General features: G+C 38.8%; 1 protein-coding gene across 3 annotated transcripts in view; it reads right to left on the reverse strand.

The window, feature by feature from the left end:
* Window positions 1-6,341, reverse strand: part of epha3 (eph receptor A3) — a 90,681-nt gene extending 84,340 nt beyond the window's left edge. For all 3 annotated transcript variants that reach the window (XM_005747854.1, XM_005747853.1, XM_005747855.1), the window contains exon 1: window positions 6,169-6,341. In XM_005747854.1, coding sequence (XP_005747911.1) covers window positions 6,169-6,262 — 94 coding nt within the window. In that variant the 5' untranslated portion in view covers window positions 6,263-6,341. The remainder of the gene's footprint in view (window positions 1-6,168) is intronic.
* Window positions 6,342-14,280: the final 7,939 nt, after the last annotated feature.

The following is a 14,280-nucleotide window of genomic DNA, read 5'->3' on the forward strand; positions in this document are numbered from 1 at the left end:
AGACTAATAAAGCTTAGTGCTCTCACCTCAAACAACAATTTATGTAGTTAGAATAAAATACACAAAAAGATTTTGGTGGTGTTCATGACGTAAATTATTTACAGTTAATCCCTTTTAGTCCTGTTTTTCAAACAGTACTGAGGAAAAATAGGATGCTTAAATATAATGTTTCTGACAAGCAATGGTATGGTGGAGAAAAAAAGCACATAAACCTACAGTGGGCTAAATTGGGACACATTATACTTTTAATATGTTACTGTGCAATAGAAAATGTAGCTTAGGATTATGTGAATTGGGTAAAAAAGTAAAGGACAGACAACCATTTATTATAAAGAAAAAAAGAGCAATACACTTCATCAGTTCCAGCAACACTGACTCAGCCTCTTTTTACTTATCCCGTTGAGAGCAAAGAAGTCGACAGCTCTGAACACTCAAACAAGTAGCAAACACTTAGCAACGCAAGTGGACACATACAGCAAAGTGAAGCAGCAGTGCAGTAGAGGCCCTGCAGCTGTAACTCTATTCACTGTGAGAATATGAAGAATGCATTCTTCCTTCATTCTCCTGTGCAAGGCTTCAGTAAGCAAGAATGTCCACATATCAAGTGCTTATCAAGTCATGATGGACCGCTGGCTCACAGGGAAGCCTTTTAAGTCAAACACAATCTACCCCTGTCAAGCACCGGGATCTAAATTTGCAAGAAGAAGCGATCTCACTTCTCTGTGAATGGGTTGTTGTTTTGTACTACAGAAAAAGTTGGAGAAGGAAGTGATTCTTTGTTTCAGACTTATCAGGTAAACATCAGCCAATGTGGCATAAAAGGACCTTAAAATGAAGCATAGAAAGGCAGACACAAACACCAAGATTTATTATTCTGGACTCAAAACACAATAGATGTTCACCTGAGCTGCAGTCATGCTAAACCGCTGAGCCAGTTGAGTGGCAGTGGACACATTCATATTAGAGTTTAATGAAGCTATCTGTTCATGTCAGATAATAGCAGCTCAGCATCCAGGGCCATTGCTTCCAATTTACATTTCTCAACGAGCCGAGCCCAACACTCAAATTGAGCCGAGTGAGGGAATTTGAGAGCAGAAAATTAGACAGCTCTCATATCGCAGGAGTAAAAAGCCCCCTCCAGCTGCACTTGGCTGAAGAAATCAGTACCCACACATGCGCACAAATGCATGTACGTTCACAAATACATGCAAAGCACAACAAACACAAAGGACGCATCCTCAACTAAGAAGCAAGAAGAACTGAGATACTCTGAAACACAAAAAAACGCTATATACTGAGAGGTAGTCAAATGATGCCAACACATGAAATCCTCCAAAGGAAAGCGTTTGCAAGCACATGATGTAGTTGGACATGGACACGCACATCTACTCTATGCATTCATTTTTTGTAGAACCTGACCAAAACGTGCAGTTTTTCTCACACATGCGCATTCAAGCAAACACAAGTGCACACATCAACATTTGCTGACAGTCTTTTTACTCTCTCGCTCAATCTCTCTCTCTCTCTCTCTCTCTCTCACACACACACACACACACACACACACAGTCAGTTAGCAAGCTAGCGTCAGCCAAGCATATAGCCCCTGCCCCAACAGGGAGTGCCTCTAAACGGGAACTACGAGTATTAATAGCAAACTCAGCCAGCCTGTCTGGGAGGGAGCAAAACATCACAGAGGTAGAAACAGGTGAATCAATATATAAAGCAAACTAAGGTCACCATCAAACGCCCACACTCATAACCCTAGCCCCGAGGAATGGAAGACATCCTTTTTTCACTTGCTGGTGACCTATATCGCTTGGCATATTATGTGTTGAACACTGTAGCAAACAAAGCAAGAAAGGGTACTTTTTCTGATGCCAGTGTTACCATGAGTAACGGCTCAGATGAAAATAATAACTGTACAATACAAAATCTCATGAAATAGTTCTCCACTGCAGCCACATATTTCACAGCTGATGTTAGAGGGGAGAAAGAAGAGTCAGTCAGTCAGAGACTAAGGAGAGGGGCATGACCAAAGAATCAGCTTCCTCCATAATAGAATAGCATAGAACACATGTCCTTATCTATCAATATCTGCTATTTGACAGAGTGGATGATGCTTTGCAGCCTGGTTCCATGCATCTGAAGGTTGGCAGGCCGCAGTGCAGGCAAAGCAAGCGACTTGTGTCTGTGTTAAAGGGTGAAGTGTTCACCTCCCATTATGAATTATTCAAGAGCAGAGTCGCTCTGTCTGATGTTGCTGCTGCTTGCCCAGCCCCTCTGCTCCCATTTCTCTTTCTTTCTTTCTTTCTTTCTTTCTTTCTTTCTTTCTTTCTTTCTTTCTTTCTTTCTTTCTTTCTTTCTCATATAATTTACACAGACATAAAGGCATAGAGCACTCCTGCACACCATGACCACGTACTGTATATCTACACATGTAGTCTCCCTAAATACGGATTTTTTTCGCCTAACTCTGAAGATGAAACGTTAAAATGAGGATGACACCCTTCGGTCAGCATACACATATAAATATAGGCATTTAGAATACATGGGGACGGGAGTGAGGGGTATTTTGCGTCTGCGCACATTTCCATCCCCTCTGAAAAGTACCATCGCTCTGAGACGCACATCAGCCCCAGCGGGACTGCTGAGCCGGGCTCTCCGGGCCAAGCCTCCCTAACGCCGACTAAAAATACCAGAGGCCTCCGGACGTCCCGCAGCGAGCCAGCATTACACCACCTAGAAGGACATGCTGCACCACATCATAGAAACTAATGACTTTCGAAACTTTAGATATTTTTTTCTTCTAATTATGTGGAATTTAAACGATATCGGATAGCTAATGTCAGCACAAAGTCTCCTCAAAGGCTTCTCAAAGTGAAAATGAATCCTCTCCGCTGAAATCTATTACTGAGGCGTTTCTCTGTATTTCCTTAAACTTTCCCTAAAGTTTTACGGGATCATTAAGACCTAATGAAAACCACACAGTAAAATTAAATAAAAATGCTTGCTGAGGTGCGGTGCGGAGACGGAAAATTCAACGAAGTACAGACGCGAGGAAAACATCATAAGTTTGTCGTCATCCTTTTAAACTTGAGGTTTCTTTTCTACTGATGCTTTTTTTTCCTTTACTTGTCATAACGCACTTGATTCATTTCCTAATTTACTGATAGCTTATATAAACTACAGTAAGACGTCAGCGAAGTCACAGAAGATGCTTTTATGGCCATCGAGTTTTAAACGTACAAACTGCGCCCCATGTTCAAGTGGACTGTTTTATAATCTCTGCGCCAGGGTAGATTTTATCACCTTCAACTTATTGGCGTGAAATAAAAAATAAAGCCTGTAAAAGTGACGTTATGTTTCGGTCGTGTAAACAGTGACCTACAGTTCAACGTAAAAGATCATGAAAAAAGAGTGTCTTCGAATTCGTTACATTATGTTTATGAAAATCAGTATTTTCAAAATCGGTACAGCTTTCCAGCGTGTTTATTGTCTGCTTTATTTTTAAAGCAAAAGTTTATGATCTAAATAAAGATTAAGAAAGATCCAAGAAAGCCCTTTAAGTGCATATATACTGATTATACCTCTGATTTTCTTTTGTGTCACGGAAAAAAAATGTGTGTGGACCTCATTCTAAGGTTTGTAGTAAATTACTATGTTTTTCTACTTTGTTACTTGTAGAAATTAATGATCGATATGAGTTCTCTTTCATCGTGAGGACTGTCAAAGTTGACCAAAACAGACGTGTGTTTCCATCTGTTTAGCTTTTAACCCGAACCGGAGAAACAGCGCTTAAGTGATTCAAAACGTCTTTGTCGTCTTCATATTTGTGGTGTACAAGTCTATATGAATTTCTATACAATGTGTTGTATAGACGAGGCAGCTCGATACTGACACTCTCTGGCTGATTTATGACTCTGGAGGGCGAACGTAATTGCCTGATTTCTTCATTGTATTGACACTTTCCCTGTTCCAGCTAACATGCAAACTGTTTAGTTAGTTTATCTGTTTGTGTGTGTGTGTGTGTGTGTGTGTGTGTCTTCTCATCGTTTCTTTTCTCTCTGATATTCACTCGTATAAATTACACGTTTATCCTAAACTCTTAAATTATCCCCCGCCCCACTCACTCCGCGTTCTGTATCGTCTCACTTTCTCCCTTTCCTCCAAACGCACAATAAAATACTAACACACTCCTACCAGTGGAATTGTGTGTATTTTTTTTAGGGTCAATGTGTATTTGCTTATTTTTTTTACCATCGTGAGCCAAACTAAAACTTCACCAGTCTTATTTTTCAATCAAATGCTTATATGTGGATTTGCATTAGGCCTGGGTGGCTTTGACTCTTTTCTATTTTTTTTTTTTTTGCTTCACCACAGAACTGCACATTTTCCCGACCCATGCCTTCGTGTCAAACACCATAAATTAAATCGTATGCTCTCTTGCATTGCGTTAACAACTAAGGAGATATATTTCCCAGACACCAAATGCTGTGCGTAAAAAAGGGGGACAGTCTTTTTTTTTTTGCATCAAATGAATGGTTTACATTCCACAAACATTTTTCGTTAAGAAAACATTGATTTTAGGCTTGATGGCTTAAAAGAAATCACAAAACTTATAGGGTCAGAAGAAAATCCACTGAAATGTGACTGGCCTGATGAATTAGTTCATTTATTAAGTGCGCGACAAGTGAAACTTTTAGTTTGATAATCGTTGGATTATAAAACAGATCCTTTGGCGTGACCTACAAACTAACGTCCAAAACTTTCCAAACTTTTCCAACAACATCAGCCTTGATCTGGAAGTTTACACGGGGTGGGTTTGTCTCTGAACATTCAATTACTGTGGTGTAAACTGAAACATCTACAGTATACGGACGGATTCCATTACTTTCTCGCCATTAAGGTTTAAACTGTTGGGTATCCTAAACTGAGACCTTTGTGCTGATCATTCACATAAAGCACCATTTAGATGGCTATCGTGTTAATAGGTTCTATTCACATTTACAGACTCATTTTTCATTTTTTCTTTCGGACTTTTACCCAGAATAACTTTAAACATTATCCCTTACTTGATGTGACATAAACCACAGAGAACTGGACATTAAAAATAAACTCAATTACATTTTTTTTCTGTCTCTTGTGGAGTGCTAAGGGTTGGAGCTCATCCTCAGAGTGCATTTGCATTTACTGCCCCTGCTTAACACACACACATACACACACTTTGACCCGAACATGTTAAAGTTTTAAAGATGTCAGGATGTAAACCAATAATTTACAAAGTTCAAACCAAACCTCCCTCTGTTGTGTAAAGTTTTTTTTCCCTTTCTTTATTGTTTGTAGTTTAGTTTCATATGTTTGAATAAATGACTGTGCTGCTAGTGGACGTGTCTACCGTAGCCTTTTTCTGCCCCGGCTTCAAAATACTGCCACAAGCTTATATTCGCCTAGAAAGCGACCAAGACCTAAAGAGAGATAAAGTGCAACGTCTCTGTCGCTCATTTATCATGAAATCGGCTTTAAATGCAACTTTTAAAAAAGTCGTGAAACTGCAGATTTACATGATCACAAAGATAGACTTAATCTTTATTCGAGTCGAACCCATTAAAAAAGCAGCCACGTTTTTACGCACTATGCGAATATTCTCATATTCTATTTATTGCCTTAAAACTGAGTTAAGCTCACGGTTACCCAGTAACTGGGGCGTCTACCCCAAATGGATTCTTGGGTAAAACAGACAGACACGCACATCTCATATAAACACAAATATCGGAGTTTCTTTTCGTCCATTCGTCCCACAATCACGCGTCTTTGGGAGCTGTCTCGACATCACTTAGTTTATTCATCTCTATTTAAAAACTATTAAGTCATCTTAGCCAAATTATCGGAAATCGCGCTACCTTGTCTGGCTTGTTCGGATTTGGATTCAAGTTTACTCTCTGATTATTACTATCTGCTGGCGATCTGATCCAGTTTTATCGGTGATGTCCGGTGTCACCGTGATTCGCTCTGGATAGTCCTTTGATTTTTGAGACTATAATTTAGACAGTAAGCCCTCGACGAGCGCACAGCTCTGACCGCGATACGTGCCGTAGCGCACCATTCATACATAAACACAAGTGCGCACATACACACAAACACACATGTCCGCAGCCTGAGTTCCCTTACCTTCATTGGGGGGATAGAAGACGGGAAACGCGGGGATAACGCAGGACAACAAAAGAAGTAAAACGAAAAGGAGTGATCGCGGATTGCAATCCATGGCGGCGGATCAGAGACACATAACTCCATGAAGCCACTGACTAATCTGGGAACGTCTTCTCCCCACTCAGCTTTCTCACTCTCTCTTGCTCCGTCTCCCTCCGGTTGGAGGAGTTTTCCGCTGGGTCCTACAGAGTCTTACATACATCAAAACAGCGTTCAAGTTCATCACAGGTCATTTTAGAATTTCTACCACAGGCGTCTTTAAAAAAGAAAAAGAAAGAAAGAAAAAAGAATGACGAATTCAGCAGTTCAGCGTATTTTATCGTCTATTTCACCGAAATCTGTAACATGAATCAATTCGAATGGAGAGCAGGGGCTGAGATAAACGTAATGGGTTTATCTAGAAACAACAGTCTGCACTATGTTTTCTTTTACCAAATCTTTCCTTACACTTAAAGAGTGTTTATTCTCTCCCAAAATATCTGATCATAATGGATTACATTTGGCTCAGTTACTATTATGAATGAAAATGCAGTGTGAGCCCGTGTTTATTAAACAAAGCCACATAAGCACCATGAGAAACTTTATTTATTTATTAACTATATAAATAACATAAAGTCTGTGGTTAAAGGCCATACTTTAATTTATTTGTTCGTTTTGGTTTAAGCTTTGACTTTTAGTGACCTCTTGTTTTTAAACTGGAAACTGGGGCAGACAACAGTATGATGTTATGGTGTCAATCCTGCTTTGGCAAAAACTGTAAAGCACTGCAAAAGTGCAAAAGAACAGTGAGTCACACAGGATTATTAAATAAGGGTACAAACACAATTGTTTTGTCATATTATGCGGCTGTTTTGTAATATAACATTGACAAATTTATATTATATTTAAGCTTCTAGCTATGATTAACCTATAATTCATACTATATAAACATATAATTCTGAAGAACCAAAATACCTATTTGTTTATACTGTTTTCCATGTTGTAATACTCACCCACAGTAGGATGAAATTTTATTTATCTTTGTGCTGAAGGACATATGTTGTATGTGTATTTCGTTCTACTGTCTGCATTTTACTTTGAAGGCCATTAGGGGCCCCTGACACCACAATACTTGACGTATACTGAAAGGCTGGGGTGGCAGTGTAACGTCATGGCACTTGCTGAGACGCCAGCTGTTGTGGTGGGGGGTTGAAGGCTTGTGATGTATGGGAAAAGTTAAAGGACATAGCACACACAGAGAAACAATGCCGCTTCACTTGGATTTGAAATATCTGCTTGTGAATATAAATCATTTTATCAGTTTACTGATGAAATATCTTTTATCCTGTCATACATTCATCTTATATCAAATAAAAATAAATAAGGTTTTAGCCTCTATTGAAGGTTTAATTTACAAATAAGGCTGCTAAGGAATATAGTACCCAGTTGAAGTAATGATAATAATATGGAGTCACTGAATTAAACTAAACTTTAAAACAAACCACTGAACACACAGCTAAATGTGATGTCAACAAACCTACAGATTTCACAGCTTTAGAATAACATTTGCGCCATTAAATTATTGCATATATAACACAATCCTGCAAATCAAGGACAGCAGTTTTAATTTCGCCATCTGTCGAGATCAGTGAGTTATGTAGGATGTTAAACCATCCTTCGGTAAATCAGTTGTTAGTTTGCAGTATATTTAACCTAAATATTAGAAACAATAATAACTTAGCAGTCAGCTTAAAAAACCACCAGAGAAATTTATGAGCTTCAGGTTGTCAATGGATACAGTGAAGAATGATGCCAGGAGGTCTCTGACTGCATTATTAAGTGACTGTGGCATGTGGATTTACAGCAGGTTTTAGACATGCCAGCCTTTGTCATACATCACCTTCTACATCCCACTAATTCACTTATTACACACTGAAAGAGATTAATACAAGAGGCCCCACAGCTAGCAATCAATTCAAAGGATGGTCATTCTGGGCTCACAGTTTACAGGCTTTAGCTTCACAGCAGAATCTCCTTTTATTTTTTTCATTCTGCATGTTTGTAGAATATTAGATGAATTATACTCAAATCTGGAAAGGATTTTATTTCTTTTAGACACCAAAGTCACTGCTGCCACAAAAGAGCACAATTAAAAATGGCAAACTCCCATTAGAATGAAAAGAATGTGAACAAATTCAAGTTCTAAGTGACTAAGATTATAACTTGGCATTTAAAGGATCTTCATTCTGACAGTCAAACACAATTAGTAGTTATCGTTTTCATTTGGTCGTCTGAGAGGCACTGTCACTATGTTTTTAGTCAATAAACCTGCAAGTTAGTTCAGACTAATTGCTGGAAATCTGTTTCTGATTGTGGTGAATTGAAAGAATGCAATGGGTGCCTCCCATCTATCCACTCCAGCATCCCCCCCCCCTTCTCAATGAGCGCTTGTCCATCTTGAACTCTTGCCAGTGGAACAATCCAGTATGAGATGGAGGAAAATATTGATTTAAAGCCGCAATTGTAAGTCATCATGTGCTCTGACAAGGCTGTTTTAGCGTTCCAAACTCATAGAACAGATGTTTTTTAGAAGCAGCTTTGAAGCCTCCAAGACTTGGCCTTCTTATGCAGTAACATACATGCAAACAAACAAACAAACAGAAAAGCTGACTGTGATTATTGCTTGCTGTCAGTACTCTCTTCCTCCCTGTGGTTCTCAGACGGCACATTCCTCCATACGCACAGCGTACAGCAGGAGGAGAAGCCAGCAGGCTGCTGGCATGTAACACTATCCCCCCCACACCAAACATCATACCAATGGCTTTCTTACCATTGCCAGCACCACAACTTTTCACCCTTTCCCCCCCATCCTTTTATTTTCTTAGAAGGATTATTTACAATATTATACTCATGTGGACTAGAACACAACTAACATTTTTTATGCATCCATTAAAGAGAAATACTAATATTTGTTTTTAAAGTAACATTTGTTCGACAGTACCATGTGTCAGCTTGCTACCAGAAATTGAATGGAGGTGCAATATTTCTTTGAATGTACTGAAAACAACGTAGTATAGACAGGATTATTCCCCGTCTTGAATTTGCTGATGGTGTCAAATTGATTAAAAGTTGATTAAAGGGAGTCGAAGCATCTGATTACAAAAACCTTCGTGTTTTTCACAGATGCAACCAATTCCCCGTGAACGTCTGTGATCTAAGATCAAGGAAAGGAAATCTTTATGCTGGGAAAAGACGTTAATTACAGCATCACACATGGAGCATTCACTCTTATCGTATGAAGAATGTGTTCAGTTGAGTGTGTCTAACTACACAACTAAACAAAAACCCAACTGCCCCTCCATTTCCTGGATTTGCACCAATGAATAATTGGGTTATGGTTCATGTGGTAAATCCCCCCACTCTTACCCTTAGAGAGAGATGGCTCTGATAAGTCTGAATGACCAGCCATGACAGAGTGAAGCAGAGCAAGGCGTCTTTCCACATCCACTCATGATCATGTCCTCTACTGTCACACTTTAGTGGGTGGGGGTGACAAGGCCAAATTTATAAATCATGTTGGGGCAGATTTTTCAGTTGTTTTGTGAGTTTGTTTTGATATAAATAGGAAAAAGACTGGTTGTTAAATGTGACTATTGTTCTCTGTTAACACTGTCAATAAACAGTTCCCATCAACAAAACCTCAAACTATATGGAGCTCTTGCAGAAATCGGCATGCTCTTCAGTTTATCATTAATTTCCTATGTTTTCCTACATGACTCTTGACTGGCTTGTTTCTGCTTTGGTGCAAGTATCGGTTAAATCTGTGTCCACTCATGTAGCACAAAACCAGTGTTAGACAAAAAGTCTTTAACTAAAATCAAAGGACCAATACTGCAGTGCAACGCTATGTTGCTCTATTCAAAGTATTGCTTAAGACATATAAACAATTTCCAGCCCAATCTTGTAAAATTGCTGCAAGCGAATGCTTTGGACTGTCCAGGGGATGTTCCTGGTTTGAGATCAGTTACAGAATGATGCCAAAAAAAAAAAATCAGAAAGAAGACAGAAAGAACTGGTGTGTTTAACCCTCTGAAGCACTTATGCATTTTTTTAATCCCATATAAAGTAAACATGTGCAAAAGTTTCCTTCCTTTCTGTCTTTCCTTCGGTATTTTGAGACATGACATTTCAATTACCTTTTATTGAGACAAGGAATTTCTGCTAGTTTTTAACTTTTTAAATTAAAAAAAACAGTTACTTGTAAATGAAACCGTGTGGAAATGGTTTATTTTTATTTCCCGCCTCTCTCTGTCTTTCCTCTTCTTTCTCACCTCTTTTCTCTGACTACTTAGCCAAAGTGGGTATTGTTGGTCAAACCTGTTCCCTACTTTTTGTTTTCTTTTTTTTCACTTATGATTACATTTGGTTGCAACATAATTGCTGGCTGGTTAACCTTGTTATGTGAATGAATGCATTGGCATGGTTTATGTTATCAGCAGGGGGTGATAAGGAGTGGATGTCAGGTGTGCACAAGTTGCACAACTCTCACCAAACAAGGAAACCTGGGAGTTCCCTCAGTGGTTAGATTTGCAAGACAAAAAACACTTCATGTTTAAGAAAATAAATGTAATCTTAAATATCAAATAAATAAGACATGCCTTGGGCCAATATAAACATCTTTCTCACAGCTTAACCAAGCCGAAAGATGACAAAAGATTTCAAATATATTCCGTTTTTCTTAAGTTGCTACAAATGTAAAAAGAGATATTGTCAATGAATATATTACTGATGCATATGTGTGGCTTTATGAAAATGTTAGTTAAAGGAATTTTGTTATTAGATTCATTAAAAAAGTAATTGGTTTTCCTCAAAATAATTTGCTGATGCAATTAAGTTTTATACAGACGTAAACTGTCAGAGAGCGGCTTGTGTTGCTGTTGCGTACAGACCATTTCAAACTAATTAACTAGCAAAATGACAAACACATAACTTCCCACATGCCTGAGGATTCTCCCTTGGGAAAGCAAATCCGTCATGAATTTGCTACAGCTAACAGCTTTACTCATGTATGTCTACCGTATACGTTAGCAACAAGGAACACAGTGACATACATGTGGATACTTTTTTCCTCTAAAAGAATGTACACAAAAACTCAGTCCCACCTGGCAGCATATTTAGCTAAAGAATTGCTCGAAACTAAACAGTCTGACATAAGGGTTTATTTACTGTAGGACAACTAAACAAGGCTAGACCATAAGAGCCGGTAATTAGAGAGCGAGGAAACAACATGGTCTCCTTGATGGCATTGAGGTTTTGTCACGAGGAGACACAAAAATCCAAACATGCTGACAGAAACTTTCTTTCTGAAACTCAGAAAGAAAGTTTCCTCTCTCTCCTTTTACTTTTTACTTTCTGCTCCCTCTCTCACACACACATGCATATGCACACACACGCACGGCCTCGACTGTGTTTTGGAGACATTCAAGGAGTTGGCTGTAAATGTTTAAAACTGCCCCGATGATACATGTACTTGAAATTTAATGAATATGAATCCACAACTAATCCAATTATATTTACTTCTGCACTCCTTTATGATTTTATAATACGCAAAATAAATAAATATGTAAAATAATGATCATATGCATGCTATCTCCAACTCAACTCAAACTGAAAAGCTGTTTTGGCTTCATATGTGAAAAATCTATTGTTTCCACAGGCGAAAAAAAGAAAAGAAAACCCTCCTGTGAAGCACTTGATCACTAATTTTACTGTAATAATAAACTCATTTCATGGTGTTGCAACATAAGAGTTCAGGCCAAATACTGCTTGAGATAATTAGCTCAAGTGAATGAAAGGGTTGTGTTTTGTGGGCTAGGCGGAGACGGCTCTGTCCTGATACAATAATGTGTTCATATTAGAACCAGTTTTATTCAACCTTTGAAGGACAGCGTCCTTACTCCCATCTCACTCCCTATAGCGTTCCTTCTGCCAGTATTGTCTTGGATACCAATCCTCCTCCATCTGCTAGGATTAAACTTCTGCACACCCCAACACACATGCCTCCCACCCCCCCAAGACAGGTTTTATAACTATGCCAAATGAGACCTGGACGGCAGTGCACTCCACTTCCTAAACAAATCCACTCTTTTTAAAATTCTTTACTTGAAAAGTTTAGCATTTTGCATCTCTGGTATTTAGTTTTAATAAACAATAACTATTTAGAAGGAATCAGTAATAAAAGTCTGTATTTCCACTGATTATTCTTTCAGAGTGTAGTTAGATTGCATTTTAAATCTCAGTGTAAAAATGTTCAATGTGAAGGTCTAACCAACATAATGTTATCGAATGAATAATTGTAATCACGCCTGTGTAGTCTGTGTGATTTCTAATGGTTTCACTCTGAGAGCAGCATACTTCAGTGAGAAGACAGCTCAAAGAAGGCTTGTTGCTGCACTGTTGCAGAGACACTTAACTAAAATATTCAGGAGAAAAGCACCTTAATTATACAGATGATAGAGTACAGGCCCTGAAGTTGTGCGCGTGAGTGTGTATCAACATTGCACAGCTTCCATAATAGCTGCTAATTGGCTAATGGCTCTACAGACTTGTCACTTTCATTGGTGCATCTTTGTTGCTGTTGTTGTCTAGACCAGTGGTTCCCAAACGTTTTTTTAGGCCCCCCTTTGTTTTACAAGAAAAATTTCCCCCCACCCCCCCCAGCGCACGTACAAACACATCCTCCAACCACACACACCCATATTTTGCTCCATTGCGGTTTATTTCACACCTCAAACAGTAAACAATTAAGCAAATACAAGTAATCTGCAATAAATTACAGGTAGTAAGAAAATAAACTACTAACTCTTTTACGCTACGTCCGCACCTACACGGGTAATTTTGAAAATGCAGCTGTTTCGTCCACACGTAAACGGTATTTCAAATCACCAAAAACTGAGATTTTTTAAAACTCCTTTTTTGCCTTTAGGTGTGGACGAGGAATACAGAGTTCGTCACGCAACGTCAAAGGTATGTGCCTTTTTCACGTCACACTGTGCGCCACGTTATTGTTTACATGAGATGAACTGCAGAATGGCAGATAGTCAGATTAACAGTATTTTGTCTCTATCTTCAGGTTTTACATGCTTACATAAACATGGGCAGTTACTGTCCCTCCATTTAGAAAGGCAGAGGCATCACGATGTAATTACTTTAGGTGCAATTGTTTTTTTTCCCTGTGTAATAATATTCAACATTGCTATCAATACATTTTTCAAAAAATGCCTCTCTGTGCAAAATGGGTTTAAAAACATAAACAGCTGTGGGATACTGTTTGTCTGTGATTTGAACCGGAGGAACAAATCATGGCAGGGTCAGCCTGATATTATTTGTATCCCGCTGTAACTTTACTGTGTAAAGAGCTAACATCTCCAAAATGTCAGGAGTAGTTAGTCATTACAAGTGTTTGTGAACTAAAAATCAAGAATGTGGGATACTTTTTGCCCGTGATTTGGAGAGCCCAGCGTGTGCTCCCGACCAAGGGAAAACCAATTATGCAGAAGAGACCTACCTTGGCACTTGTGCAGGTGAAACCAAAGGGAAAATATGCTTCACCATATTTTCTAGTCTTTGGCTTAGAATGAAGTTGGTTTGGAAACATATTCAACTATGCTTCATCTCCTGCTTTGCGTTTGTGTGAGCGCCCCGTGCTAGCAGTGTCCAAGCCTTGTTTTTTTGTTTTTTTCCCTTTTCATACCGCGCCCCCTGCAATGGCTAGGGGGAGCGGGCCCCACACTTTGGGAAGGTCTGGTCTAGACTGTTGCTGCACTTTTTATTTTTAATACTCAAACATGCGTGTATGTATATATAAATGCAAAGGCACAAAGTGTCTCTGAATATTTGCACACCACAAACATGTAAAAGACACAGTGATCCACAGTTAAAGTAAACATTTCACATCAGTAAAAACAAAGATGGGTGAATCGTGCAAGTCTATTGGTTTTAAGTCTTGTGAAGATACACAGATGCACACACACACACACGTGTTGCTTGAATCCTGCCAAAGCTACAAAATGAGGTGTTCCTTTCTAATTAATC

This window comes from Pundamilia nyererei, unplaced genomic scaffold, assembly GCF_000239375.1.
Source record: "Pundamilia nyererei isolate P.nyererei 1_Seehausen unplaced genomic scaffold, PunNye1.0 scaffold00206, whole genome shotgun sequence".
In the NCBI taxonomy this organism is placed as follows: Eukaryota; Metazoa; Chordata; class Actinopteri; order Cichliformes; family Cichlidae; genus Pundamilia; species Pundamilia nyererei.